At 43.6% G+C, this 26,129-nt stretch overlaps 1 protein-coding gene across 1 annotated transcript; it reads right to left on the reverse strand.

Annotated features, from left to right (window-relative positions):
* Positions 1-233: 233 nt before the first annotated feature.
* mybpc1 (myosin binding protein C1) lies at positions 234-25,175 on the reverse strand. The gene is made up of 34 exons (XM_053415129.1): positions 25,154-25,175; positions 21,897-21,923; positions 20,611-20,685; positions 19,268-19,486; positions 18,279-18,326; positions 16,992-17,033; positions 16,559-16,600; positions 15,720-15,830; positions 15,428-15,576; positions 15,218-15,335; positions 14,807-14,858; positions 14,094-14,150; positions 13,164-13,172; positions 11,565-11,728; positions 11,349-11,481; positions 10,084-10,092; positions 9,690-9,814; positions 9,473-9,578; positions 9,156-9,322; positions 8,894-9,059; positions 8,708-8,814; positions 8,481-8,617; positions 8,200-8,359; positions 8,002-8,106; positions 7,731-7,919; positions 7,091-7,225; positions 6,498-6,665; positions 6,300-6,388; positions 6,017-6,212; positions 5,772-5,911; positions 5,511-5,670; positions 4,596-4,732; positions 4,083-4,269; positions 234-1,029 (listed from the first exon to the last, which is right to left on the reverse strand). Exons 1-34 carry the CDS (start codon positions 25,173-25,175, stop codon positions 932-934), a joined length of 3,849 nt encoding a protein of 1,282 aa, XP_053271104.1. The 3' UTR covers positions 234-931.
* Between the last annotated feature and the right edge of the window lie 954 nt (positions 25,176-26,129).

A 26,129-nucleotide genomic window follows, 5' to 3' on the forward strand; every position in this document is an offset into this window, starting at 1 on the left:
TATTGTATTATTGTCAGTCTAGTATAGTTGAAAATCAATAATAAGGGGGCAGAGACAAATTCTTGACGTTATAAAAAGCCATATTAATGATTTGGTCTGACTTTTGTGCCACAATCAATTCTTTGGGTTGGATTTGTTAGATGATGAACAAATGAAGTAGATCCAAACTTAAAGAGAACACACAACAGTAGGAGTTTTTAATGAACTATTTATTGTAATTGTGGGTCATAATTACAAAGGTAAAGTCATGCACACATGTCTGAGCCTCAGTCAAGCTTCAAGTCCAATGTGAATTCAAACATCATAATGCATCATGCAAAATATGGACTGTCTTTTTAAACCTCTACATTTTTCTATTGGACATAATTGACTTAAACCAAGTGAAATTAACAAATACCAGCGTGTATTATCCTCAGAAGTGTCAACACATACATTATCCAACATTACTCAAGTTGTTTTTTTCCCGGTTTCTTTCCACATAGAAGTTCAGCAACACCATACGAACACAAAACCTTTTTTTACAGTGTACATCCCCTTTTCCTATCTTCAACAAACACTCTTCAAAAAACAAAGAACATGTAAATACTGCTTGTGTTATAAGTGCTTCAATATATTTTTTTACACTCGACATGAAGCTAGAACCAAAACACTGCTGACATGCATCTGAACCGACACAGTCTTACAAACACAAGAGGGGGACAAAGAAGTGGACTGCCTTCCCCCCCCCCCCCCCCCTGTGGTGTAAAGCATGCCACACCACAGACCAGCACGCTCTCTCCCACTCCCAGTTATACGTCTTGCCGTCCCTCCATCCGCTTTCGGGCCACCAGCCTCCGTAGGTGAGAGACGAGGTTCACTCAAAGGCAACAAATGTCTGCAAAGCTAAAGTGTCTCATTGCAATTGTGTCCATTTTTTGGTTTTCTTTTTTTTTTACTTCTCCTGCTCGACAACCTTCACCTCGCTCAGGTACTTGTCAATCAGGTTGAGGGGCACGCCGCGTTGCATGAGTTCGTAGAAGGTGAAGCCCCCTGGTGGACGACAGGAAAAAACTCTTGTAATATTGGCGGCAGGTAGAGAAGGCGGAGGTGAAGAAGGAAGAACAGAGAGAGAAGAAGAAAGCTGAGGAGCAACAGGCCGAACCAAGCAAAGCAAACAAAGCAAAGAGATCAGGCCAGACGTTCACAACACTGGAGTGAAAAGAGAGAAGACAGGTGGTCAGAAAAGTTCATGGATGTAGGTCCACAGTTCTAACACGTCCCAAGTCCTCACTATACACTAAATGTCTCGGAGAAGGAGCTCCTCTACCCTACAGAAAAGTTCGGCCGATACTTCCTCATCTTTTTGACGTCACAATGCCCCATATTTAAATAATGCCCGCCCAGCAGCTAGTCTGAGGCCGACGTTTCCTTCACGTGCTGTTAGCAGTTGACCAATCACAAAATAGTGTAGCCGGCTGGCCAATTAGAGCAGGGCCTTAAAGAAACAGGAGCTTAAAACAAGTGTTTCAGGCAGAGGCTGAAAGGAGGAGCTGCGGCAATCGACGTTATGAGGAAAAACCTTTTTCATGTTTAATGATTGGAAATCTACTCATTAGTCTAATTATTGAACACAAAAGCGCAGATGTCAACGTCACAGTGGCTCTGCCAGGAAAGTCTTGTGCCAGTCCATCTGGTAGAAATTTAGATATTTCCCTTGCTAGTAATACTTTATTAGGGCCCGAGCACCGAATGGTGAGAGGCCCTATTGAAATTGTAGTTATACTCTATGTTCTATATCGTGTTTTCTCATCAGATTCTAGACTTGCCATAAACGTTCTAACAACTAGTGTCTAGTGGGGAATTGGGACAGAGCTTTATCTGCTCAGGTTCACAGAACTAGAAGGAAAGACACATATTATTGCAAATGAATGCATGTGAATATTGTTGCATTGCTGAATAATGTTTTTCGTCATCAACAACAAGCCAAAGCCTGCAACAGATAAAATGCTGTCGTCAGTAGTCTGGCAGTTACAAACACAACATGGAAAATACCCGCTGTTAGTTTGATCCTCTGTCTATAAACATGTATATAGACATTTATATAGCATTAACATCAGTCCCAGCTTTAACAGATGCTGCCCTCGGTAGTTAGGAAGTTGGCAAAACTTTTTTTTACTCACCTTTTCTGCGGCTCAAGTAACATGAGAGGTTGACTTTAAATCCACATAGTTTCAATGTACATATTCAAAACAGTTGGTTAAAGTCAGCCAGCTAATACTCATCGTTTAGCAAAAGCCATCATGCACGTCCAGTTTTATTTCTCTGATTCCTGTTTATTGGGGAAGAGAAGCTGCTCGAGTCGCAGTGACTGTGACGAGCGAGGTTACAAGGGCCGGCTGAGAAGATGCATGATGAGTAACATAAGCTTCATATGCCAAAACCATATGAAAGCTTACCTTATGTGAACATACATTCACAATTCTTGAGTTTGGACTGGGGGAGAGAGAAGAGAAGAGGGGTTAACACAATGTTTACATGGAGTTATATGTGTGCACCAGGGAATACTGTTGAGTTATTACTGAACTCTTTTATATGAGGAGTTAACCATGTGGAATCTGTGGAGAACAGTTAACTAAAACTACTCTGTAAGTTATGCCCACTGAGGAGTGACTGGTGACAGGCTCTCGTCATGTCCACGCTAATGCAGATATGTTTGCGAAACAAACTTTTTCCTTTGCTCTTGATTCTCTCATCCACACTTAGGTCACTAAAAGCAAGTGATTTTTACACGCCCTCCAAAAGTGCAGATTTTCAAGAACTCCGTTTGGGAATTGATATTGTCACGGCTTACTGCGCACCCTGGTTAGATTTTGCTAGTTTGGATAGGAAGGCAAGGTGAAATTACAAGTTTGAAGCTCAATTTAGCATCACTGCACCACATTATCGGGAGTCACAGGCGTCTGCCTTAGCCAAATATGACTTAGTGTTTGATGGTTCATTGATCGTATCTCCACCTACTGGACCGACATGCTTGTTTGAGCGTTTGTAGTTGTTTTTGCGTTCTCGTCCGGACAAGGATATTCTGTTCAACGAAGTTCATGTGGACAGAGACGGAACTGCGGGGAAAATATCCGTTCAGAGAAATACCTGCAGTAGCGTAGACAAGGCCTGTTTGTTGATATGGTGTGTGGGGATGAGATGGCTGGATGAACTGGGCTGGATAGAGGTGTGTGAGGAGAGGGGGATAAACCTCTACATGTCGTGGTGATGGAGAAGTGGAACGGATTATTACTACATCTATTTTAATATATGGGGTCCAGTGGCCCATTGCACCAGATATTCATAAGCTCAGACCTTCCCAAGTTTTATTATAAGTGTTTACTAGGTAGAGATTTACTTATCGTTACATTTGAAAAAACTGGCAACACCAAATTAGTTTTAACTTAATATTTATAATGAACTGTTTTGTAAATATATAAATCTGACCCACATGATAAAATGCTGTTTAACATGCATAGAAAAACCCCAATATACCTTAAATAGAAACAGCCAATGAAGTGGGTGAGCTAGGTTTGTATCATTGGATATTGTCTATTCATTATAAACCTTATGAGAGCTTCTCACTGTCACATGTACAACAAATAAAGTCATTAAAATAAAATAAATTATTTATTCATGATTGTCAGCTAATTTTAATGTGTTGTTAGGTCCTTGCAACAGATTTTTTACACATTAGTTAAATCTATTATGTAAGAAATGTCTTCAACCGATTTCGCAAATGTTCACTTAGAAACTATCTATTTGTCTCTAAGAACTCACTGAATTTACGAATAGCTGGTGCAACCCAGTCCAGATACTTACACATCCATCGCCATATGGTCAGCCGCTTGGTAGACTGTAACACACAGCTCAAACACCGGGGGACCCCGATGGAGGAGGTTTCCCAAAGTTGTCTTTGCTATTTAACATTCTTTACAGACTCATGACAGTAAATGGTTCAGTAGATTTCCTCTTAGATGCAAAGACATGACTAATAAGCAGCGGAAATAAAATAAAACGTTGGGAAACCTGACTCTGATACAGACACAGCGCTCCACACTGACCTTTGACCTCCAGCTTGCACTCCACTTGGGCCTCTCCCAGGTCGTTGACGGCCTTGCAGGTGTACAGGCCACCGTCATAGGGGCTGGGCTTTCTGATCTCCAGGGTACATACTCCCTGGTTGCTAAACATGCGGTAGCGCGGGTCGTCGACAATCATGATCTTATTCTTCATCCAGACGACTTTGGGCTGCAGGCGGAAACAGAGGATGTTATACCAGCAGACAGATTGGAGAAGGCATTTACATACTGTGGTTTTAATGGCAGAATCTATTTCTCTTAAATTACATTTCTTGTACCACCCATCTGAATTATTTCCTGATCTCCGTAGTTAATTTGATGAAAACTATATTATTATTATGTTTTCCTAAACTCAAAGAATTCCATTAAATGGTCCCATCCTTTAAAATGAGATATAACAAGGTATTTATGTAGAAAACAAGTTCTACTGCAGCATACACTTACCTGAGTGTGTCCTAAACATGTGCCATATCTACCTGCAGTTCTCCCACCTACCCTTGGGTTGGCTCGGACACTACAGTTCAGAGTAGCATTGTAGCCTGCGACGGCAGAAGTGTGGATCAGCGGCTGCGTGAACTTTGGCGCCTCCTTGAAGTCGTGGTCGTTGTACTCGGGCGTCTTCACCTGCAAGCCTGTGGGGGTAAGGGTAAAGGAATGGGGTTGTGCATGATACTGAGTGGTATCATGTGGGGAAATCCCTATGTAATGAGGGAAAGACAATGTTTCTTTATTTATCAGCGACTGAGACACCAACGTTTAGGGGCCTGTCAGTCATAGCCCCACCCCCGGTTGTATTTGAGGGTGGATCACTGACAGTACCTTTCAGATAACAGAAATTGCTTGAGTAATATTTTCAATATACAATACCAGTGTGGTTTGTTCCAAGAGTTTTCACTTTGGAAGCATTTTCCCTCATCGAAAATTAGTAGTTTTTAAAGTCAGAAATACAAACTTAAAATTTTATCTAAAGCTACTTTCAGACATGCACCAGACTCCAGACATTTTTCCAAAAGGGGCTGGATGTGAGAGTGCAAATGTCGGCTACTCCAGACATTTTTGGAAACCTTTCTTTCCAGTTTCCTGCATATCCAGAAAATGTCTGAGTGAACCCAGAATACGACAGGAAAATGTTCTGAACATTCAGTGAGCAATTGGGCGTCTTGATTTATCTAATACGTGATGGACCCGAAGCTACGTATCGCACATTGTCTACGTCATGTGGAGCCTCCTTCCTGCTCAATCCAAACGCCACCTCCTGAATGTTCCGGACGTTTTCCTGATCGCATTTGATCACAACAATTTCCTCACATGTTATTGTCAAACCCCGGAGACATTCAAACCAATTAAAATCTCTACTTCATACACACAAACCCGCACGATTCCACCCCCTGATATCTCAGTCAATTGTACCTTCTTTCATGATGAGGGCGCTCTTTTTGGTTTGGGTGGCGGTCTCGCTCAGGCCACACATATTCTCTGAGTAGATCCTGAAGAAGTACTCGTTCCCGACCACCAGCTCTGTGATGGTGATGCAGGTGCGATGGTAGTGCTCGATGCACGTGAACCACTCCTGAATAGCAGAGAGGAGAAGCAGGGGTAAACTCTGCAGAAGTGCTGAATATGTTGGATGTTTCTCATGCATCTTTATTATCGTATGAATCAATCTTCTACCATTGTCTTCTTGTCTGCTTTTTGAATAGTGTAGCCAATGATTGGGGCGTTGCCGTTGTCTTTTGGTGGAGTCCACACCAGAGCCACATTCCCTCCCCATACATCTTCAATTGTGATGGACTGGGGAGGTCCAGGAAGGTCTAAACGTCACAGAATGGATAATGAGTTCATGGTTTGTTTCTTTCAAAATATCAGAATTGTATTATGATCTGGATTATCTTTCTGAGCATGATACATTTGCTCACCTACGATTTGTATGTCAATAATGGCTGCGTCCACGTGGTTATCAACCTGCACTGCCATCTCGTACTTCCCAGAGTGGCTGCGCTCTGCCTTACGGATGAAGATGATGCTGTCGCACTCTGTGTTGCGGATGTTGACGTGGGAAGGCTCTATGGGCTTCCCGTCCTTCAACCACGAGACCTTTGGCCTGGGTTTGCCCTGCAGACATCACACAGAACAGCATGAGTTCAGTTTTTCTCCTCCAGAGATGAAGAGAGAGGATTACTGGAGCGAGAAGAGATTTACCATAAATGGCACCACGAGGTTGACCGCTTCTCCGACTCTACGAGTGTACGTCTGCTTCAAGTGGCGGGGGACCCGGATCTTGGGCGGTTCTGAGGAGGAGACAGGCTCGTAGGTTAATTCCTGTGAAATGATGTTAGATATTTCCTTTTCACCTTTTCATCCATAATGTCAGACTTTCACGCTAAATTTTAAACTCACCAATAACCTCTTTGACCATGACGGAGTGCTGAAGGGTCCGGGGAGTGCTCGCACCTGCAGCATTAATGGCCTTGACTCGAACTAAGATTTTGGTGCCTGGAGTGAGTCCAGTGATGGTGTGCTTCGTTTTCTCCGTCAGCTCAGTGTTGGATGTCACCCAATCATCAGCTGTAGGGAAAACAGTCACTAATTTCAGTTTCTGCTTCACACGCTGATGACATAATATCGTGTGTAAGGCTACAATATAAATGTCAAAAAGGTGCAGGGATTGAACCTGATGACCTTTAGGTGCAGAGTTTGCATGTTCTCCTTGTGTCTGCGTTGGTTTACTTCAGTTTACTCTACGTTCTTCCAACAGACCAGAGACATTGGAGCCTCTTAATTGAGTGTGGGTGTGACTGTGGAGGATGTTTTACTCTGTGTGTTGTCCCTGCTATACTCAGGTGACCTGTTCATGTTATAACCTGTCTCTTTCCCAATGTTGGGGATTGGCTCCATGTGAAAGAACATTGTCATAGGTGTGGTAGGTGTCTATGGAACCCCAGATCACAGGAGTTCTGTTAGACCCTTTAGTATCTCTTTACTTGACTCACTTCCTTCTATGCAGTACTCCACCAAGTATCCATCCAGACCGGCAGCTCCGATGGTCTCAGGAGGACGCCACTTTACAGTTACTGAGGTGTCCGTCACATCGTCCACAACCAGCATGGTGGGCTCACTGGTCACAGCTGAGGGGAGATCAGAGCAGCCACAGTTTGATCCCAACAATGGCACGAAGAAGATCGGAAAACACTCATTTCGATGAGTCACAAGCTACATGAGCGAGGCGCCTCTCTCTGCGGCTGGTGTGGTATCAATCTCCCTGGCAGATCTCATTAGTCCCTGCTCCTGCCGTCTATTCTTGTATTCTGAATCATACTTAACTCCTATTGAACCCCATGACAGACCTGATCGCCTAAACCTCTAATCCACAGATGATTTGGCAGCCATTATAAAGACATATTTAATATCCCCTAAAGCTCCTGCGTGTCTCGTGGAGGTCACAGTCAGAATGCTTGGGATGGTGGAGTACGGGGAGGAACAGCTGCGTTGCCGGGGTACCAAGGGCAGATTTCACATGCACCACCAAAGGCTCACTGTTTGAAATTGTGTCCACTATTAGGGGAGGGTTGATAGATAAAGTGAAGCCGAGCAGCTCAATAGACTGCTAAGTGGAGACATTGGGCTACTCACCGAGGGGAGTGAAGGCTTTGGATGGTTCGCTGGGCTTGGACACGCCGATGGCATTGACCGCAAAGATCCGCACTTCATACGGCACGCCTTCAATCATCTTCTTTGGTTCGAATAATAGTTCTTTGATCAGGTCGAAGTTCAGTCTCATCCATCTGGAGCTCTGTTTCTTCTTCCTCTCGATGAAGTAGCCTTCACAGGACCATCAGAGGCATTTAAAACCAACACATGCATTTAAAACTGTGGTAATAAAAAGGATGCATAAAACATTTACCCAATATTGGCGAACCCCCGTCATATTTCGGTGGTTCCCATGTCATAGAGCACCAATCCCCCCCAACCACTGGAACCAAGGGAGCCTCTGGAGGGTCAGGAATGTCTGCAGACAACACAAACGTTTATTCAGGGTTCAAAAGAGACATTTACAACCCTCTCTATGTTCTTTAGATTCAAACCTCTTGTGATTTCTCACCTACAACCTTGATCTTGATGCTGGCCGTGGCCTCACCGGCCTCATTCTGCAGGACGATCTTGTAGTTCCCTGTGTCCTCCCTCTCTGTGACGTCGATTGTGAGACTGGTCTGATCGCCGTACGTTTCAGCTCGGACCCGGTTGCCTGACTCCAGAATGACCTGAGGCGGAAGAGACGTAAACGAAACGCTATAGCTATAAAATGAAATAGAATAGAAGCCTTGGTGAACAACAGATGACATTTCAAAGCAGTCTCGTCTTTGAGAAGAGTTGAAGACTCACCCGCTCTCCCTTCATCCACACCACTCTGGGCGCTGGTTCTCCAGTGATGGGGACCTCCAAGCGAAGTTTGTTCCCTGCCACAATCGTCATGGTTTGTTCCGGTAAGTTCAAGCTGTCCAAGTGCACTCTGGGAGGGTCTGCACATCATAAAATCAGATTGTTAAAAGATAAAATAATATATAGAAACATTTTCAAAGCTCCATTTCAGGAAAGAATTGTGTTTGTACCAATGATGTGAATTTTGGCAGAGAGGCTCTGTGAGTATCCCTCAGGTACAAAAGTGTAATCTCCTGCATCGTGGAGAGAGCAAGTCGCAACTTCAAGTCGGTGGACCCTGAAAAAATCAAATTAATGTCACTTATCAGCCATTTGAAGCTGCTTGTGATTGAGTAAGTTCAACAGAGAGGACATACTTATGTTTGTGGATGATGTTGATGCGGTCATTGGGCTGGATCAGCTGTCCATTCCTGTACCAGCGGCCTGGGACGTTGCCAGGGAAGATCTCACAGTGCATGTTGAATGGTTGACCCAGCTTCACTGTGATATCCTGCAGGTCCTGGAAGATCTTCAGTGGTTTCACTAAAGAACAGCAACACAACAAACGCTGAATTCTCTGAAAAGCGTTAAAGCAATTCAGAACGTTTAAAAAAAAAGAAGAAAAAAGACGTTACATACAGTCGACTTGTACGCGAGCCTCAGATGTGCCCCCGGTGGCCATGATGGAGTATGTCCCAGTGTCCTCTCTGGAGGCGTCGTCGATCACCAAGAAGTGTTTGGTTCCCTCGGACTTGACTCGGTATCTGGAGCGCACTCCTGTGGGAACCTCCACACCGTTCTTCATCCTGAAGGAGGAAGAAGCTTTATTTTATTTTTATGTTATTCTAAAAGAAAAGAACAATGTAATTTGAGAAAATACAAAGTCTCGAAACTGTATCTTGCATTTATTTTAAGTAATTATGCACCTTAAACTTTTTATCCTATTTAAATCTTACCATTTGACCTGAGCACCTTCCTCTGACACCTCACACTCCAGCTCGATCCTCTCATTCACTGTCGTCTTCACCTTCTCAATACCTTTAACGATCTTAACTGGCAACTCTGTGGGACGAGGGCAGAAGAAGAGACTGAAGTCAGATGGATGGACGGGTATTAAAAAGATTGAAGAATCTTATATAAGTGCAGGAAGACGTGAACATTTAATGGAGATACCTTTGACAAACAGCTCGGTGGAGCACTTCTCGTCTCCTGCAGCCACAGAATAGGCTGCGTCGTCGTTCATGCTGCAGTTGTTGATGACCATAATCCTCTGTGTTCCCTTATGCTCAAAAATATACCTAAACAGTAAGTCCATTAGTTACAACAGTGGTCAGATGAATATATTAGCCAATAAAAAGCAGTTCAGATTGAAATAGAAAATACTTTAGACAAGAAGAAGACAAAACTGGTGATCTACAGGAAACAAAAACATTCCTAAAACCACATTACAATAATATGTGATCATTCAGTCAACATGCATTTAATACTTGGTGCAAACCCAGAAATGTGACTAGACAGTGAAAGCAGGTTTGTACCAAAACTGACTGAGGCGGACTGATAGACTTACTTCCTTTGACTAAAGGTCGGCAGAGGAGCCAGAATGGTGCCACAGACAGGAAGGACCACCATAATGTTACAGACAGACGGACACACACACAGATACATAGACAAAGGACAGAGAGACATCATGCCTGGATGCATACAGAATGTTGTCAGCAATAGTGTTACAACAGATATAAGGATCAGAAGAGAGACAGCGATTGACAGCGAGGCCTCGAGGAGAGAGGGAGCCCCAGGAGACCAGAAGCAGAAAACAGCAATAACCTCCCAGATGGCTTTAACTTCAAGTGGCTTTGAACAGAACTCTCAGTCACTGTATGCCTGGTTAATAGTAGTATGTATGTAGTTTACATGAAACTTAATCTATTCAACACTTTAGAATGACTCCTAGGTTATTACTCAAACTGGTATTAGCCTTATTAGGAAAGAGTGTCAGTACAAACGACCCCTTTCACATTGAAAATGTAAATTTGATCCAATGCTTTTATGGAGCTTAAAGCTTGAGCATTTTTTAAATCAATCTCATATAGTAGTATTTTACTCTGGCAAGACAATCTTAACTTGAAGATTTGTCACAATGCTACTCATATGTTTAAACTTTTTTGTTGCCACTCACTAAGATGAGTCCTAAATCTCACTTTCCAGATTCCTAAAAAAAAATACTCATTCTTTCATCCTTGGTGGATTTGAAAGATTTAGAAGTTATTCTTAAATACATGATCAATATTTGTTTGATTTAGCGTCTACAGAATTAAATCTGTTCCAAAGCCAGACTTGGTTAAAGACCTGTGAAGGAGGCACGGCCTTTTTCCTGCACAAAGTATCACATATACAACAGTAAATGTGAACAGTTGACATCATACACTGCATCACACCCAAATGTAGCTCTGTTCTCGTTTATTTTATGCTGCCTATGTGTGTGAAACTGCATGGAAGCTAATTAGAGCCACATTAGAGTCGAGGTAATGTTATTTGCTCACCGGGCAATGGTTCACAGTGCAGTCAGAGTTATATAAATGTGTGACTGAACTAAGGTTAAATCCTTTCTGTTGTATTGCTGTTGGGATGTTTGTAGCGTGTGGAATCAAACATGTGAACCATTGTGCTTTTGAGATGTCACAACATGTAAAACACAGAATATCAGAGAAGAAGTAAGCGAATACAAACAAAGTGCATTTTTACAGGAGGAAAAATGCACTTTGTTCATGTGGTGTTGACAGGGAGAAGACAGAGAGAAGACAGAGAGGAGACACAGAGGCGAGGGGGTCGTACTTGGGAGTGGGCCTGATCTCCTGTCCGTTCTTGTACCACTTCAGATCGACAGTGGGGTCGGCGAGGTCGACCACCAGGCGGATCTTCCCGCCTTTGTCCGCCTGGTAAGCCGGCTCCAGCTTCTTTGCAAAAGCTTTGAAAAGACAATAAATTAAGTTCACCAAACAAAGCACATTCAAACCCCCTTCATTTCAAGTCCTTTACACTCTGCATCACCTTCGCTCTTCTTCTCCTCTTTGGGGATCTTCTTCATCCTCTTCAGCAGACCCCTCAGATCTGTGATGCCGTACATGAAGGCGATCTTCTCGTACTCGTCGGGCCGGGCGTTCTTCAGGATATCCCACACGTCCACCTCTGGGGTGTCGTCCTGTCTCGGCTCCCTAGTGGTGCCGAGTACGGAGGAACAGCGTGAGGGAACGAGTCATCGGCTGGTGTTTGCAACGTGTCCTGAGGAGCTACTCAGTGGTGTCTATATAAGAAGGGACTAGTAAAGGTAGGGGATTCCTACTCTAAGACATTAAGCTTTATTAAAACTGTTTTTCTTAGAGAACGTTCCTCAGGACATGTCACACAAAGGGATGGGCATGGTGAGCTGTCCACCTGTGTGTTAACATTGGCTCTGAAGTCATATGTTAACGGTGACAGGGAGGCAGTGCTATGAATACACGACATAGAGCTGTTCTCTACTCTAACTGGAAGTTGTTGTGGGTTAATTGTGTCTGCATGTTTTTTTTTAAATAACATACACGTCCCCTAGGATTTAGCTTCCTCTTTGCTTTGATTTGCTGTATAAAATATCTTTCTACACTGATAAGGAGAGGACTCTCGTTTAGAAATGCTTCATTAACTCCTTTTTATTCGCCGGAATAGCATAAAAATTTCAAATAAATACCCAAAATTCAATTTTCCTTTGTTTTCCCCCGTCTGTTTGTTTTTGTCAGCTTTCTATGTTTATTTATTGGTACGTTAGACAGATTACCAGGTAAATTGGTGGACGAATGTAAAATGGAGGATTTTGTTCTTGTAAACGTGTCAATCATTGTGTACTAAGATGTTGATTTGCAGCATGCAGGGACTCTGTAATGAGGACTCTGATGTTTTTCCTGTCGCTCCAGTGAACTGGCCCATCCCTTTGTTTAATGTTGGTTTGGTTGATCACTTCAGAGCGGCTCCGACACTGTTAGATGACGTGTGTGTCCATAGGAGCTGTTAGCAGAGAGGTTAGAGGAGATATAGCCCTGCACATGAGTGCATACGGTACGTTAGTCTATATAAAGAACATTCAGTCAGTCCGCTCTTTCACAGACATTTACCCAAATGTCTGAAAGATTGGAGGTGAATAGCGTCAAGGATTATATCATTTTTGCTTTGCGTGTGTTTTCTCATCCGTTTATTTTCAGGCAACTAAGAAGGAGGCCAAAATAAACATGGTGGGGTTTTGTCTTATATTTCTAAATTGAAATAAAATGACAATGTAGCGGTAGCACTATTCTCCAGCCTCATTTCTCCGCGGCCAACGAGCACATCGTGAATGATCCAAAATGGCGCTCTCTGCCTCGTGAAGGTGCCGTTCAACGTGAAGCGGTCACTTCAGAGTGTGTGCGGTTGCGAGGCCCATTTCCATCATCGCCGATTGCCGTCGGAGCCGATAGGAATGCTGCGTTCAAATGAAGTGTTACCGTTCTACAGTAGGCCAACACTCTTACTCGTCCAGTTCCTACAGCTACATGTCATGCTGGGGACTCTACAGGATTACAGTACTCACCCGCAGTAAGGTCTAATCGTTTTAATACCTATGGTTTTCTCTCTACTAACCTTTGATTTCTGAATATGTAGGGGGAGAAGAAGAGACAAGCCCAAAATAAATGTGGAATGTCGCCGGTGAACAGTGTCACTGCCTATAGGTCTGTTTGAGCTCACACTTTAAAACGCTGCAGGGTGTCAGCTCCAATATGCCAATATGCATGATGGTGTTTGGAGGCACCATAGAAATTCTGGTATAGCACAGAGGTTTTCAAACTGAGGCATTTAGCCCACAGGGGCATGGGGGGGGATCTTAAAAAATAATTAATTTTAAATTTTTCCTAAGAATGAAAAAATACAAGTTTAGAAAATTCCATTCAATTCAACATACATGGGCCAACAAATGTGGCTTTAGTCGAAGTCAAAGAAGATAATATGGTCGACAAAATCAATTAATATTAACTTCTTTCATGTTGCATAGTATATTCTTAGATATTCATGGTTTTCCTGCCGATATGTTTGTATCAGAATATATATTCTACTTCCTCTACCCAACATAGTCTGTTGGTAAAGGTTTATTTATGTATCTTTACGTTTTGTAAACATATATATATTTCGTTGCCTCTTTTTGACTATCTGCTGGTGTAACATGTGAATTTTGCCAGCATTGACTCAGATCTTATCTTATCTTGTCATTCTGATATTTTTTTGGTCATTAGGATAAACTGTGTTGTTCAGGGTGGAGATAAAGGGGCGGGGTTAAAGTTGTTTCACTGTTAATTAAGTGGGCGCTCACAGTGTTAGACTTTGAAAACCCCGGCTATAGCCTCATAGCTGATGTCGACATGAACTCGCCTCTCAAACAGAGGCCTCATACAAACCAAATTACAGATACATGATCTTGTAGAAACAGAAGAAGAAGCACATCCAGGAAAAAAAGGGGCTTAAAATGGTGTAAAAAAAAACAGAAAACCCCACTCGGGGTGTGGATGTGATTCTCACCTATGTTTAAGGAGACCACTAAAGTCAAGCTCGCCTGCATCCTCTTGTCCTTCACTGCTGTTGTTAACAAGGAGAGATTAATGAAGACGTAATCAGAGATGGAACAGCTACAGGCACTAGACAACAATGCTAAAAGAGCAACCCAAAGCAGAAGACTCTCGACGTCAACGTGTTAACTCCGAGCTAACGCGATTGGTCCGCACACAAGACCCGCCCTTTTTTAACTTTCTTAGCCTTATCGGGGTAAAAGCTTGAAACAAGGGGGTTTGTGTGAGACAAGTCGAGAGTCGTCCCAGGTTACATCCCCACGATGTTGAGTCAATGTTGAGACAACATAACGAGCAGCAACATTGTGGTGATGCAATGACGCTGGGATGCTTTGCGTTTGCTGTCATTGTTTTGTAAAGGAGATTTCAAATCCAAGTGTTGGCCTTTAATTCCACGTGGAGTTTACTTACCGGGACAAACGGTTAATGACATGATTACAACCATCTTGTCACACTTACATGTAATATCGAATATATTACTTGAAGGTGAAATGTTCATAGTTTCTCTTTTCTTTGGTGTTTCAGGAGTAATTATGAGTACAGAACATTTGTTAGAGACCAGATCCTCCGAAACAGTTAAGAATACTTTTGAATACTGAATTCAAAAAATGGCTGCTGTTGATCTCTTCTGAATATGAATATGTCTTATCACATTCTTTTTGTTACCTTCTTTTGAAAGCTGATCGGATATCAATATTCTGTGAGCCCTGCTCAGCTTCTGGAAGACAGTAACAACACACATGCTAGTCAGCGTTTGTGCTATTTTTCCTCTGTAGACTTTATATAAAGATAGACAGCTCAAAAAAGTGAAGCCAAAGCATCCTGATCGCCCCCTGGTGGCTAGCTGAGGTATAGATCATAAACCATGCTCCCTTCAAGTTAGTCGATGGGACCAAAATAAAAAGGCCTATGCATCAAATAATTTCTTGTTTTTGGCAACACGCGCATCTGAAGATATTTTGGCTTCATTTTTGTATCGTGGGAGGAACCGGAGACGCGTCGTCTATCTTTATTTATAGTCTGTATCTCCCAATGTTTATAAATATAAATATAATGAACATAATCACTCGGACAAACCTTTGATTTCCAGGTCAAAGGAACAGCTGTCAAACTTGTCCTTGTAGGTGACCTCACACCTGTAATTCCCGGCATAGTTCTCTTTGGCCTTGATGATGTGCATCTCAAATGTGTGGATCTGTCAGGGAGGGTGATCGGTAGGAATCATTTGCATGTTGTGTGTTGCTGACAGGTTGTGTGTGTGTGTGTTGCTGCCTTGCTGTAGGGTACCTTGGTGAGTCGGTCGAAGGTCTCTTTCAGCTGCAGGTGCTTCCCTGTTTTGCTGGCCAGATCCATCCACTTCCCTTTGAACCACTTGATGGTGGGTTTGCGGAGGAGATCTTTGCACTCCACCTTGGCCACGAAGCTGATGTCGGCCCCTTTGGTCACAAGGCACAAAATAACCAATCAGTTGTTTAAGTAATAACTGGGCTGTTCACCACCTGATGGCCACGGAACCAGTGTGAGGAATTCCCGTCTGTATTCTCCTCTTTAACACATATTCCCCTGTGTTGTCACTCACCCACTGGGATGGTGCCACCTTGAGGTTTCTCTATCAGCAGGATGGACAGCGGCGGGGTGTTAATGGGCTTGTCCAGCTCATCTGGGTTCTGGCCTTCTCCCAGAGACCACACTGCTCCGTCAGGAGAGACAAACGACACAGATCTCCATTGCCATTGTGTAAGAGTGTTACAGTGAGTATTCCACACAGCCACCTTCTATCACCTGAAAGATTTAACCTTACCAGAGTCGAGTTACAGAGAGAAACCGAAAGAGACTTAAAGAGACGCACATTTTCTCACTTTCAACACACACACCACGTACAACAGCGGAGTTTAAGCTCATTGCAGCATGGAAAGCATGGCACGGACAATATGAAGCACAGATAGGGTGGATCGCTTCCGAGGCAGAACATGATTTAGGGACATTTTCAGCAAGTGTATTTATTCGGAAAACTCCCGATTGTAAATTCCTCCTTTTCCTGATGCTCCACTCTTCTGTGTGGTCCTGGAGGCCTGACTGCGAATGAATCACACTAATCTGGTTGTTTCCAGAATCCCACACTGTTGTCTGGGGGCCGTCTTTACTTGAGATGCTTTCATTCGACAAAATGTTGTTTATCGAATCCTCGAAGACATTTAATTCCCCCAGAGCCCCATCATACCCTTTATGTGGCCAGGAGGACAGATAACACTCCAGGAAAACAGACTTTTCACAACATTTAGACCAATTAACCCCGAAAGCTGCTGAGCAAGGTTTGATTTGACCAAATGTTTCGATCAGTTGAGATTCTTCTCGTGGTGTTTTTAAAAATCAACTTATTTACTCTAATAGTCTCGTATTCGTCTTCCACTTTATTACCTGAGTCTTTTCTCCCCATGGCTGACACATGGACGCTATCATCTGAACAAAGACAGAGAGAAGTTTACAGCATATTGTGCAGAATAGTACTGTAAAGTCCACTGGAGCAGGCACACACTGATGAGAAGTAACCAACAAGCAATTAAAGACTTCAACACACTGACCTGAGGGATTTAACTCCCTAATAATTCAAATTAAAAGGTCAAAAAACTGCATCAGACCATTAATGGGCAATATTAATATGTTAAAAGGGAAAAATTGGAACATTTTCCGTCTATTGAGAATCTTAAATCTGCACACAACAAAACATCTAGAAACAAACATGTGTCCAACATGTTTCATATGTTCAGACAGGCGTCAGGGTCTGAATTAAAATAAACTACTGGTTTGGTTGCTACTACAGTAGTGGAAGGTTTTAATAGAGGGATCTTACTAGGCAGATCAACTGAGAGTTTCTTGACTGAATGGGCATCCTCTGTGAAGAAAGCAGATTCATCATTGAAATTAATCAGGTGACAAGACTTAGGCCCTTTATTTGGATAATCTGCATATGAGAAATTTATATATTTTATAAATTGTATTATATATTTTGGTTTTACGGGACAAAAGGCTCCACATGCAGCTGCTTTACTCAGCTTTTTAATGGGGAGCATCAAGGATGGTCTTTGAGACAGCTCCAGATACTGACATCAACATATAATACTTAAAATATAACCAATACAATTTGGAATACTCAGACATTTTGGTGGATTTACTTTCTACTTGCTGATTTAACACGATTTACATTGGAACATGTAAATCGTTTTAAAGCATAGAGGCTAAATGCAGAAGGAGCTCCATCAAAGCTCCTTCTCAAAAGCTTTGTCTTACGTACACATTATCTTTTATTATAATATGTAAGTATTCAATATTGTACTCTCTCATATTTTCTTTTCACTATGACAAAGGCCAGTTATTTTCTGATAAGCTGGGTCAATACTGTGTACGTCACCTACCTAGTTTAAGGCACTAGCTAGACTCGAAATTAAAATTGATATCAAGCAAATTTCCCAAATGTCTGAGTATTTTACAAAGACAAATGAAAAAAGCAAGGCTATCACCATTAAAAGGAATATGGCCTAACAACAACTTAAGATATTTCGTTTGCATTAATCCTTTCTATCAAATCCAAACAAAGTTCACTGATGTGAGATTTAAATTATAATTCTGACGGCCGGAGTTTGGCCATTTTTAATATCCGAGGTGATTCATGCTGTGTTTTAAATTTCACTGCTAACAAAGTGTTCTTGAACAAAGAAACATCAACAAACAAATACACAAGATTCAACATAAAATGTGAACCAGTAAAGTGCACTTATGTTAACAAGCACAAACACAAAACGTCCATGTATTTATTTAGAATACATACATGTGAAATAATCATAGTCACATCTATACCTTCACTTAAGATCAATAAATAAAGGTTGATGTGCTTGTATGAGTTTTTCTGTGGCACTGTGCATGTAGAAATCACACGTTTGCAACATGTATGTCTACGGCGACATACATCGGAATATCTACAGGTTTGACACGAACATATGTTGTAAAATTACGTAATATCCCCCCCACCATATTCCTGTCGGTTTTAACTTATGCTGAGTGGGCCATCGCAACCGTCCTCAAGGAGTGAGGTGAGGAGGAACAAATGGGGAAGGTACTGAGGTTTGTTATGGTCACCAACCTGCTTGGGGGGTCGGGGACGGGGTAGTGGCTGCTTCATGATCGTCATCTGCAATAGAGGCGTCATAGACAAATAGACCCACCTATCAAAAAGCTCCAAGTCCATCATTGGCAGGCCAACAAGACACAAGACTCACATGCGAGACGAGACTATGAATGGATGGTTGTGACATGCAGCTCTTGGACAGCTGGAATGGGGACCAGAATGTCAACTGAACAATTTGGCTTGTGTCACATGAAGACATAGCTACTCTGTGACTGAGGGATGAGAAAAAATGTGCATGGAAATATTCATGTGCTCGAGCTGCAGACAAAAGCGCACTCGCAATGAACTTGTAGCATGAAAAGAAGAAGCAACAAAGAAGAAAACCTTGTGTTACTAAAGAGAATGTGAAGCTGTGTTTCTCTGCTTCCACACGATGAAGATCAAAGCATCAGTAGATACCAGCTGACATGTCCTTCCTACACAGTGTCAGCATGTTTCTGCAGCTCTGTTCTCACATTCATGGTTCTGGATTAGAGAGGAATGAATTCAGATCGCTTACTCACCTTGCACACAAATAGAATCCTGTGGCCTTTCAGGATTTAATCCACACTACATCAATAAATCCTTATCTATTCGTCTATATTAGTCTTTAATCTGATTTGATCTGTTTTTCTTTCTTCGAAGTTTACATGCTGTTAAAACCAAGTTGGGACGGAAGCATCGTTTTTAAAAGCAAATTATAACTCAATGCATGGCTCCAGTCAGTGAGAGCGAAGTCCATTGCATTCTTAGCAGGGAAGTAAAGGTCATCTATTCGCTTTCTGCTGCAGGAAAAGCCACGTTTTAGATATGCAAGATAAAAAGAAGCTGCTGAGCCATGTATTGTGCAAGTTAACGATCTAGTGAGTCGTTCGGGGCTTCTTATTGATTTGTCTGAGGGGTTAAAACATGCACCTAAACAAGGAGAGACGTCGGACTGGTTTGTATTTAAGAGGAATACTTACCAAGTTGTGGGGGGGAGCAAGGGCCCGGCTCTTCCTTTACAGCCGGGCTAGCGGCCTCTGCTTGCTCTGTCACCCCAACCCCACCAGGCGGCGGTTGGTTTGAGCCGCTCTCAGGGGGACTCTGCTCCTGAGCCTCCACAGCCTGTAACGGCTCAGGCTCTGGGGGCTCTGGCATCTTCCCAACAGGCTCTACTGGCTCTTGCCCCTCTGCTACCGCCTCTGTACAGCAGACAAAGCGCCGGGCTGGAGCAGCGGCAAGCATCGCGCACAAGCACGGGCAGGCCAAGGCCTTGCGAGACAATGCTTGCTCGAATGGTATAGATATCTAATGACCAGATCCAATCCTCCAGAGGTGTAATTTCATCAAATTGAACAAAATGAGCGAATTAAGCGTCCAAAATACTGTTGTGAAATGATTGAAGCTTAATCGAGGTATACGATGGTGTCTGGAGCTGTGATTGGACATTAATCTGGTCATTTAATATCTATACTGTGAAGATATCAAAGAAGCAGGGATTCACTGACTCTCACAGAATGCATAAAATATCCGTATTATCAATAAGAAAGATAAACCTGTTAAAATTGAAACAGCAAAAATATTTTATACTTTATATTTTTATATAAATGTATTCAGTTTTTCAAAACCTAAATACATCTCATCTTTTATCACGGAAGACAAAGAAATGTTATATTTAAAAGATTCAAATTCAATTAAGTTTTGAATTTTATCAAGAAAACCAATTATTATTTATCCAACATTCTACGGTGGCCCTGAGAGCTCAACTTGAGAGAATTCTTTGTATTTCAGACTGAAATTAATGATCTATTATCAAAATAGTTTCAAATGAATTTCCTTTCATTTCAATGACTAATTAATTCACCTGATATCTTTTACTAGTTTCAATTTTTCTCTGTCAACAGAGTCAGTAAAACCCAACTTCTCTAATCCCTTCACTTCATACCTCCAGTGTCATGACTCAGTTTGTCAAAGTCGTGCAAATACAACAGCAGCCACAGCACCGGTTAGTGACAGCTCCACGACCCAAGGCAAAGTGCATGTAGAGCAGTGCGGGTGTGTGGACATGTGCACAGTGAGTGTGTGTGTGGGGAGGGGGGGGGGGGGGGGCTCACTTACAGCTAACCTAAGTAACCTTTTGCGTGAACATATCGAACAATCATACCTTCACAAGAAAAGTGCAGTGTCAGGCCTCTCAGAGTGAATTGAGTAACAACAGAAAACAGTGATGGCACACACCAAACGAACACGTGATGTGAGAGCGTTGTGCACAGAGTGAAGGGGGGTGTGTGTGTGGGGGGGGGTGGCGTCCATCAGGGTTACCCACCTGGCGGGGGAGAAACCTCCAGGGTAATCTCAGGTAGCGGCATCGGAGCGCCGTTACTTTCTGGGGCAACACTTTCTGAGCGTGTGACAAATATAACGGTGGATGGAACAGCTGCTTTAATGAGCACAAAGCTTCAGCATCTACTTCTCTCATGTCTCAGACACACACAAACACACACACCAACACACACACACACAGACCTAGAAACACACAAACGTGGAGTAACGCATTCATCCACCCACCTGACCGCATGTCGCCATTCACACTTTCTCACAGTACTTCTTTCGATATGTACACATGACCCAGACAGGAAATATAGATATAGATCCATGATATTCGATCATCAACTATACATATTAGGTTTGAATAGAGTTTTGTAAAATCATTATAGTTAATATGCTGAATCACAGCCTTGTGACTGTTGATGCTTTGTCAGGAAGTATTGTGCATTGTTTCTATGTTATGTATTATTTTATTGATTGCACTACACATACTGTATATTATATACATATAAAACTCCTAATTAATCCAGTTTCATGTGTTATGAGCAGTGTTGGGCAGATACACACTATGAGAATACGTACAACATGTAACTTTAACGGCCACTAGGGGTCAATCAGTCGAAACGCTATTGTTGAGGCGACTCAATAATGTAATAAAGTTTTATGTATGTTACGCAGCAAACGGCAGCGAATAATGTTGGTACATTACATGTGACCTATACAAACATTTTTAGTTGGACCCTAAAAAGCTGAGCTCCCCCTCCACCCCGACCACGCTGGAGCCTCAAGATGCTGCAGCAAGGTCAAAGTCTAGCGCCGGCAAAAGGCCAGTCGCATGCCAGCACCTTGCTCACACGGGAAGGCGGGGGGGGGGGGGGGGGGGGGGGGGGCGTCAACTGAATCAACAGAGAGGGATCAGCTGGCTGGCGAGAGGAATGTCAGAGATGCTGACAGCTCGACCGTCGCCACAGATCACTCAGCAGCAGCACATCCGCATGGCAGACTGTCGGACCCACATTTACACTCATGTGCGGCTGTGTTTGCACATTCAAGCCAAATTGTGATTGTTGTGTTGCAAGTGAAGACGTGTTTAGTTTGGTTTTGTGCTTATGCACCTTAGTGTAAATAAGGGATGAGTGTTTGAGGAGCGCGCTTTGAGTCGGGTGTTCTCTTCTGAAGCTGCACGACTCGACTAGTCCCCCCAGTGTTTTCAGGCAAAATATATATGTGCACAGATACAATCTGCTTGACTGTGAGGTGACGGGGGGGGGGGGGACCACTCACCTTCTGGTTGGCCGTTAGTCATCTCATCTAAAGAAAGAAAAAACATCAGTGTCAAGCAGGAAATCAAGATCTCTTGTCATAAGACTCCGGAAACAATCCACTCAAATATCTCTCTCCATTTGTGACTCACTTCATTGATCAACCTTCATTAAATCTCTTTGTCTTTTTTTTGTTAGACTGGCTCCTCTAGCGTAGACACCACGTAGTCTGAACTGGTTATGACGGAGGCCCCATGACGCACCACGAGTTTGCCCTCTGCCTCGTCTAGACCTATGAAGCTAATGATGGAGGGGGGGGGGGGGGCACCAACAGAAACATGTAACGATGCGACGATCAAAACCGTGTAACAGGACTCGGTGGGGGCCTCAGCCGATCAAAGCTTCCACACAGCCCCTGGCATCCAATGACGTGGGTTAAAACGTTAACCTCTTTTGTTATTAGTGGGTTAATGACACATGGAGCAACCAGAGGTTGTCTAGGACGCATGAGAGATTCAGGCACCTCATAAAACATCTGGAGCAGCAGATATATTTATTGTCCTCGCTCAGTTTGAATTCCTGGTGGTGGGGATTAAGAGTTGAGTGACAGATCCTTGGACCCGGCACGTGTCGGTGCCGCAGCTGACATGGACCTCCTCAAAATACTTAATAGTTAACATGAAGAGTTATTAGCGTCTATAAAATCAATACTCCAACACAGTTTTTCTCTCTCCTCATGTATTTGGTGACTGACTATGAATACATTTTTTAAATCTCTTTATGCAACGAGACCCGAGACTCTTCTTTTAGCGCCTTTGCAAATGGAAACTCCTTCCTCCCCTTCGATAAGTCTTGGCCAGTCTATGAATATTTATAACTCCTGGTATGTCAATGCACTATGCACCATTGTTACCATCCACTTTCTCCTGTTGCCCCGTTGCTTCTGATATCCCTCCATTTGTGATTCCCTCTCAGCATTCCTTTGTCAAAATTAGCCGCTCTCCCACCTCACTTCCAAACAATGTGTCGCTGGCCACCGGGCCACAATCCTGGAGGGTCACATCATGCGGCCGGGAATGAGCCCTGCTCGCTCCCTGTCTCAACACCGCTGAGATAATGAGAGTGGAGAAAGGTTTTGTTTTACCTCTGAGGACTCCCAGTGCAGCTGACAGGGCTGCAGGTATTTTCAGCTGTTGCCGCTGCTGGCTTGCAGACAGAAGGGCTCACACCGGCTCCGGCAAGGGCCAAACGGCCGGCAGCTTCATTTCTCCTAATATAGACCGTTACTTTATTAATGATGAGCTTGAATTAATGATGTGGATGCTCTCATTCTGTTCACTCCTTGTTTATTTTTTTAATTTCTGTGTTGAAAGGGATTTACAACGGGGGGGAACTTGCATGACCCTGTTTGCAGGATGAGAGCTGCGCTGCGGCGGCAATTAGCTGCTGACAGGCCTTTCCCCTCGGGTTTTACCACAGGTCTGATTTATGAGGAGGTGTTCAGTAACACAAAGCAACAATGCCGGAGAACAAAACCCGGGGAGAGTGAAGGGCCATTGTGACAGTAAATCTCACGACGTGAAGACAACGGGCTTCACCGCAACCGAAACCCAAAACGTAGCAGCAGCGGGGGTAGTCCTGGGGGGGCCCCCGGGGGACGGGGTCACTGAGTGATCCATCCTTAACGGAGGGAGGTGTCTGTTTTGGCGTGTGGCACAGGAGAGGACGAGGGTTTAGGTGGCAGCGGAGGGAGATGGAACAAGGGATGGGGATTAAAAGCGCACTCATTCTGAACTATTCCAGGGACAAGAATCCCGGTCCCAAGAGATCCAGGGGGGGGGGGGGGGGGACAACTCAGCCAGTCCGTCATCTCTGGTTCGGACTTTTTAAAGGCCGGAGAGCGGGGCGTCTAAAACAACAGCTCTGGCTTCCTCCTCCTCAGCTGTTCAGACTCATTTAAAGAACAATACTTTTCTACCCTCATTTATCTGCTGCTCTGTGGCTATTTGCGGGGGGGTGTTTGCAGTAGACAGGAATCTGCTGCCTCTATTTCTCCACTGCTTTGTCTCTGAGGGGATCAGGGATCACTGTGGGGGCATCTGTACTGTACACTATCCACCGCACAGAGCTACATTATGAGACACTGGTTTTCTTACTCTAATATTTGGATTTTGGGAGCCAGTCTGCATCAATGCCAATGAAAGACCCCGTCTCAAAAGGGAGGCAAGAGTCCACTCAGTCAAGGTTTTATTTATTTAAATAACCCGATATTTCAAATCACAAATTTTCCCTACTGGCCTGTGGAGCTTTAACTTTTGTTAGGCCGAAGACAAAACTCCACAAAAGCTATTTTGAGACGTAGGAAGGAAGACATCTTCAAAGAAGGACAATCTAGGACGGACCTCGTTAGCATCTACAGTTTGTACAAGTCAGGCCTGACATGTGAGGAGGTCAGAGGTCCATGTAAGGATGACAGGTTTATTAAAAACTTGTATCAGCTCTCATCAGGAAGGCTTCCAAGACCCAAACAAAATGTTCAGTTTCCTCTACATGGGCATGTCTGGCTCATCGGGCAGACCCACCCCCCCCCCTCCCCCTCAAAGAGCGCGGCTAGCGGGGAGGGTGGGAGTAACACCATATCGTAATGACAGACAAGAGCAGATTAAAGGGGAATGTTGATGGACACGATGGTGCAGATGAATGGCGTTACGGTGTGGAGGACGGACACGGGTTGAGATGATGTGTGCGGTTAAATTTGGACCTGAATTGCGCGAGGAGGGCAAGTCTGAGGGGGTCTGAACTCTTCTGTCCCTCCAGTCATCAGATTGACAAACACAGTCAAGCTAGCACTTATCCTCCTGAGGCCCAACCCTCGCTCAGTTCATCCCAATTGCATCATCCATCATGGGTTCGCGTCTGGCTCGGCCCTCGACAACATTCCTCCGCTGAGCTTCGGCGCTTCGTCTTTTCTTCAGCGGCATCACCCAGGACCATCCGACGTGCCCGACCCCCCCCAGCAGCAATAGAATCTGTTCATAAACCTCAAATCTTCTCCTGCAGGCACCAGTAATACAACACCCTTGTCAAAGTCACTTTGAGGATTCCTATGAGCAAGCCGGCTGGGGATGGAGCTCCCAGCCGCAAACATCAACTGTCTGCTCCTCTCAATTAAGAACAATGAGAAACAGAATTCGCTTCAACTCACTGAAGGAGTCGTACAATCAGATAAAACATGCTAGAGCATCACACTGACTCCCTCCTCACTCTCCACACTCCTACCTTTCTTTGTGGGCTCTGGCATCTTGAGCCGTGTCCCAGGAAAAGCGTTGAGGAGTCAAAAAAATCTGAGGATGATGATGATGATGAGATGGTGGCAGACAAAAACCTCCGGGACCCCTCGGACCACAGTGATGGGAGATGAGAAGGGCTCAGGGATACGGCTTGGAAGTCTCAGTGTGGGAGGAGAGAGGACGAGGGACACATACAGGGGGGACAGGCTCTCAGGCCTTTTATAGAGAGGGGGTACGCTCCTCCTCTCGGTAATTGAAAGTGGAGATCTGCAGCATCACTGCCCCCCCACCACGCGCTCCTGTGCCAGCTCTTTTACTTTAACACACTTTGGTTTTAAAATGACTTTGTGATTTTTACTTAAAGGTTCGAGTAATATTTCAGTTTTTTCCTTTTGCGGCAAATGGAAAAAGCAACAATACAACAGCCGGTTTATTTTTACCTGAATTCACCTCTCTGCCGTGGGCACGGTGCCATCGCGGTGGCACTGTGCCAAACCAGAGCGTCGGTAAGTTGAACTTAATTCAACTTTCGCCGCAACACAACATCATCTGCATAGAAGCGACCATTCCTGCTGGATTTCTCTGTAACTTGAACCAAATATTTCCACTAACGCAAAAACAACTTTACTTTACTGGATTGTTATAAATTGCTGTGCAGTATTTTTACCATCTGATAGCCGGTCAAATAAAGAGATCTATTTCCTGAACCACAGCTGTTTTGGGACAAATCTCTGTTTAATCTCATCAGCAGCGAACGCAGATGCAAATCTTTAAATCGTAATCACTCAAGAACAAATAGAATAAAGTAAATAACTTCCTCGAAGGCATTTCAGTTTTAGCGAATGTTTCTCAAACATAAGCAAATGATGTATTGAGGGACTATTTGTGGCGGCAGATTTGGTGTCCTGGAGAGTATTTAAAGCTTCTGCAGGATAGTGTGTGTGGGATCGACCCAAAATAAACTA

Source organism: Pleuronectes platessa, chromosome 22, assembly GCF_947347685.1.
Source record: "Pleuronectes platessa chromosome 22, fPlePla1.1, whole genome shotgun sequence".
NCBI classification, from domain to species: Eukaryota; Metazoa; Chordata; class Actinopteri; order Pleuronectiformes; family Pleuronectidae; genus Pleuronectes; species Pleuronectes platessa.

Coding starts and splice junctions, on each gene's coding strand:
- mybpc1 (XM_053415129.1), bottom strand. CDS start 25,175: ATGCCAGAGCCCACAAAGAAAG. Junction 14,859..15,217: donor CTTTGACCTGGAAATCAAAG/GTTTGTCCGAGT, acceptor ACTGTCTTCCAG/AAGCTGAGCAGGGCTCACAG. Junction 4,733..5,510: donor CGCCCTCATCATGAAAGAAG/GTACAATTGACT, acceptor TTACCCCCACAG/GCTTGCAGGTGAAGACGCCC.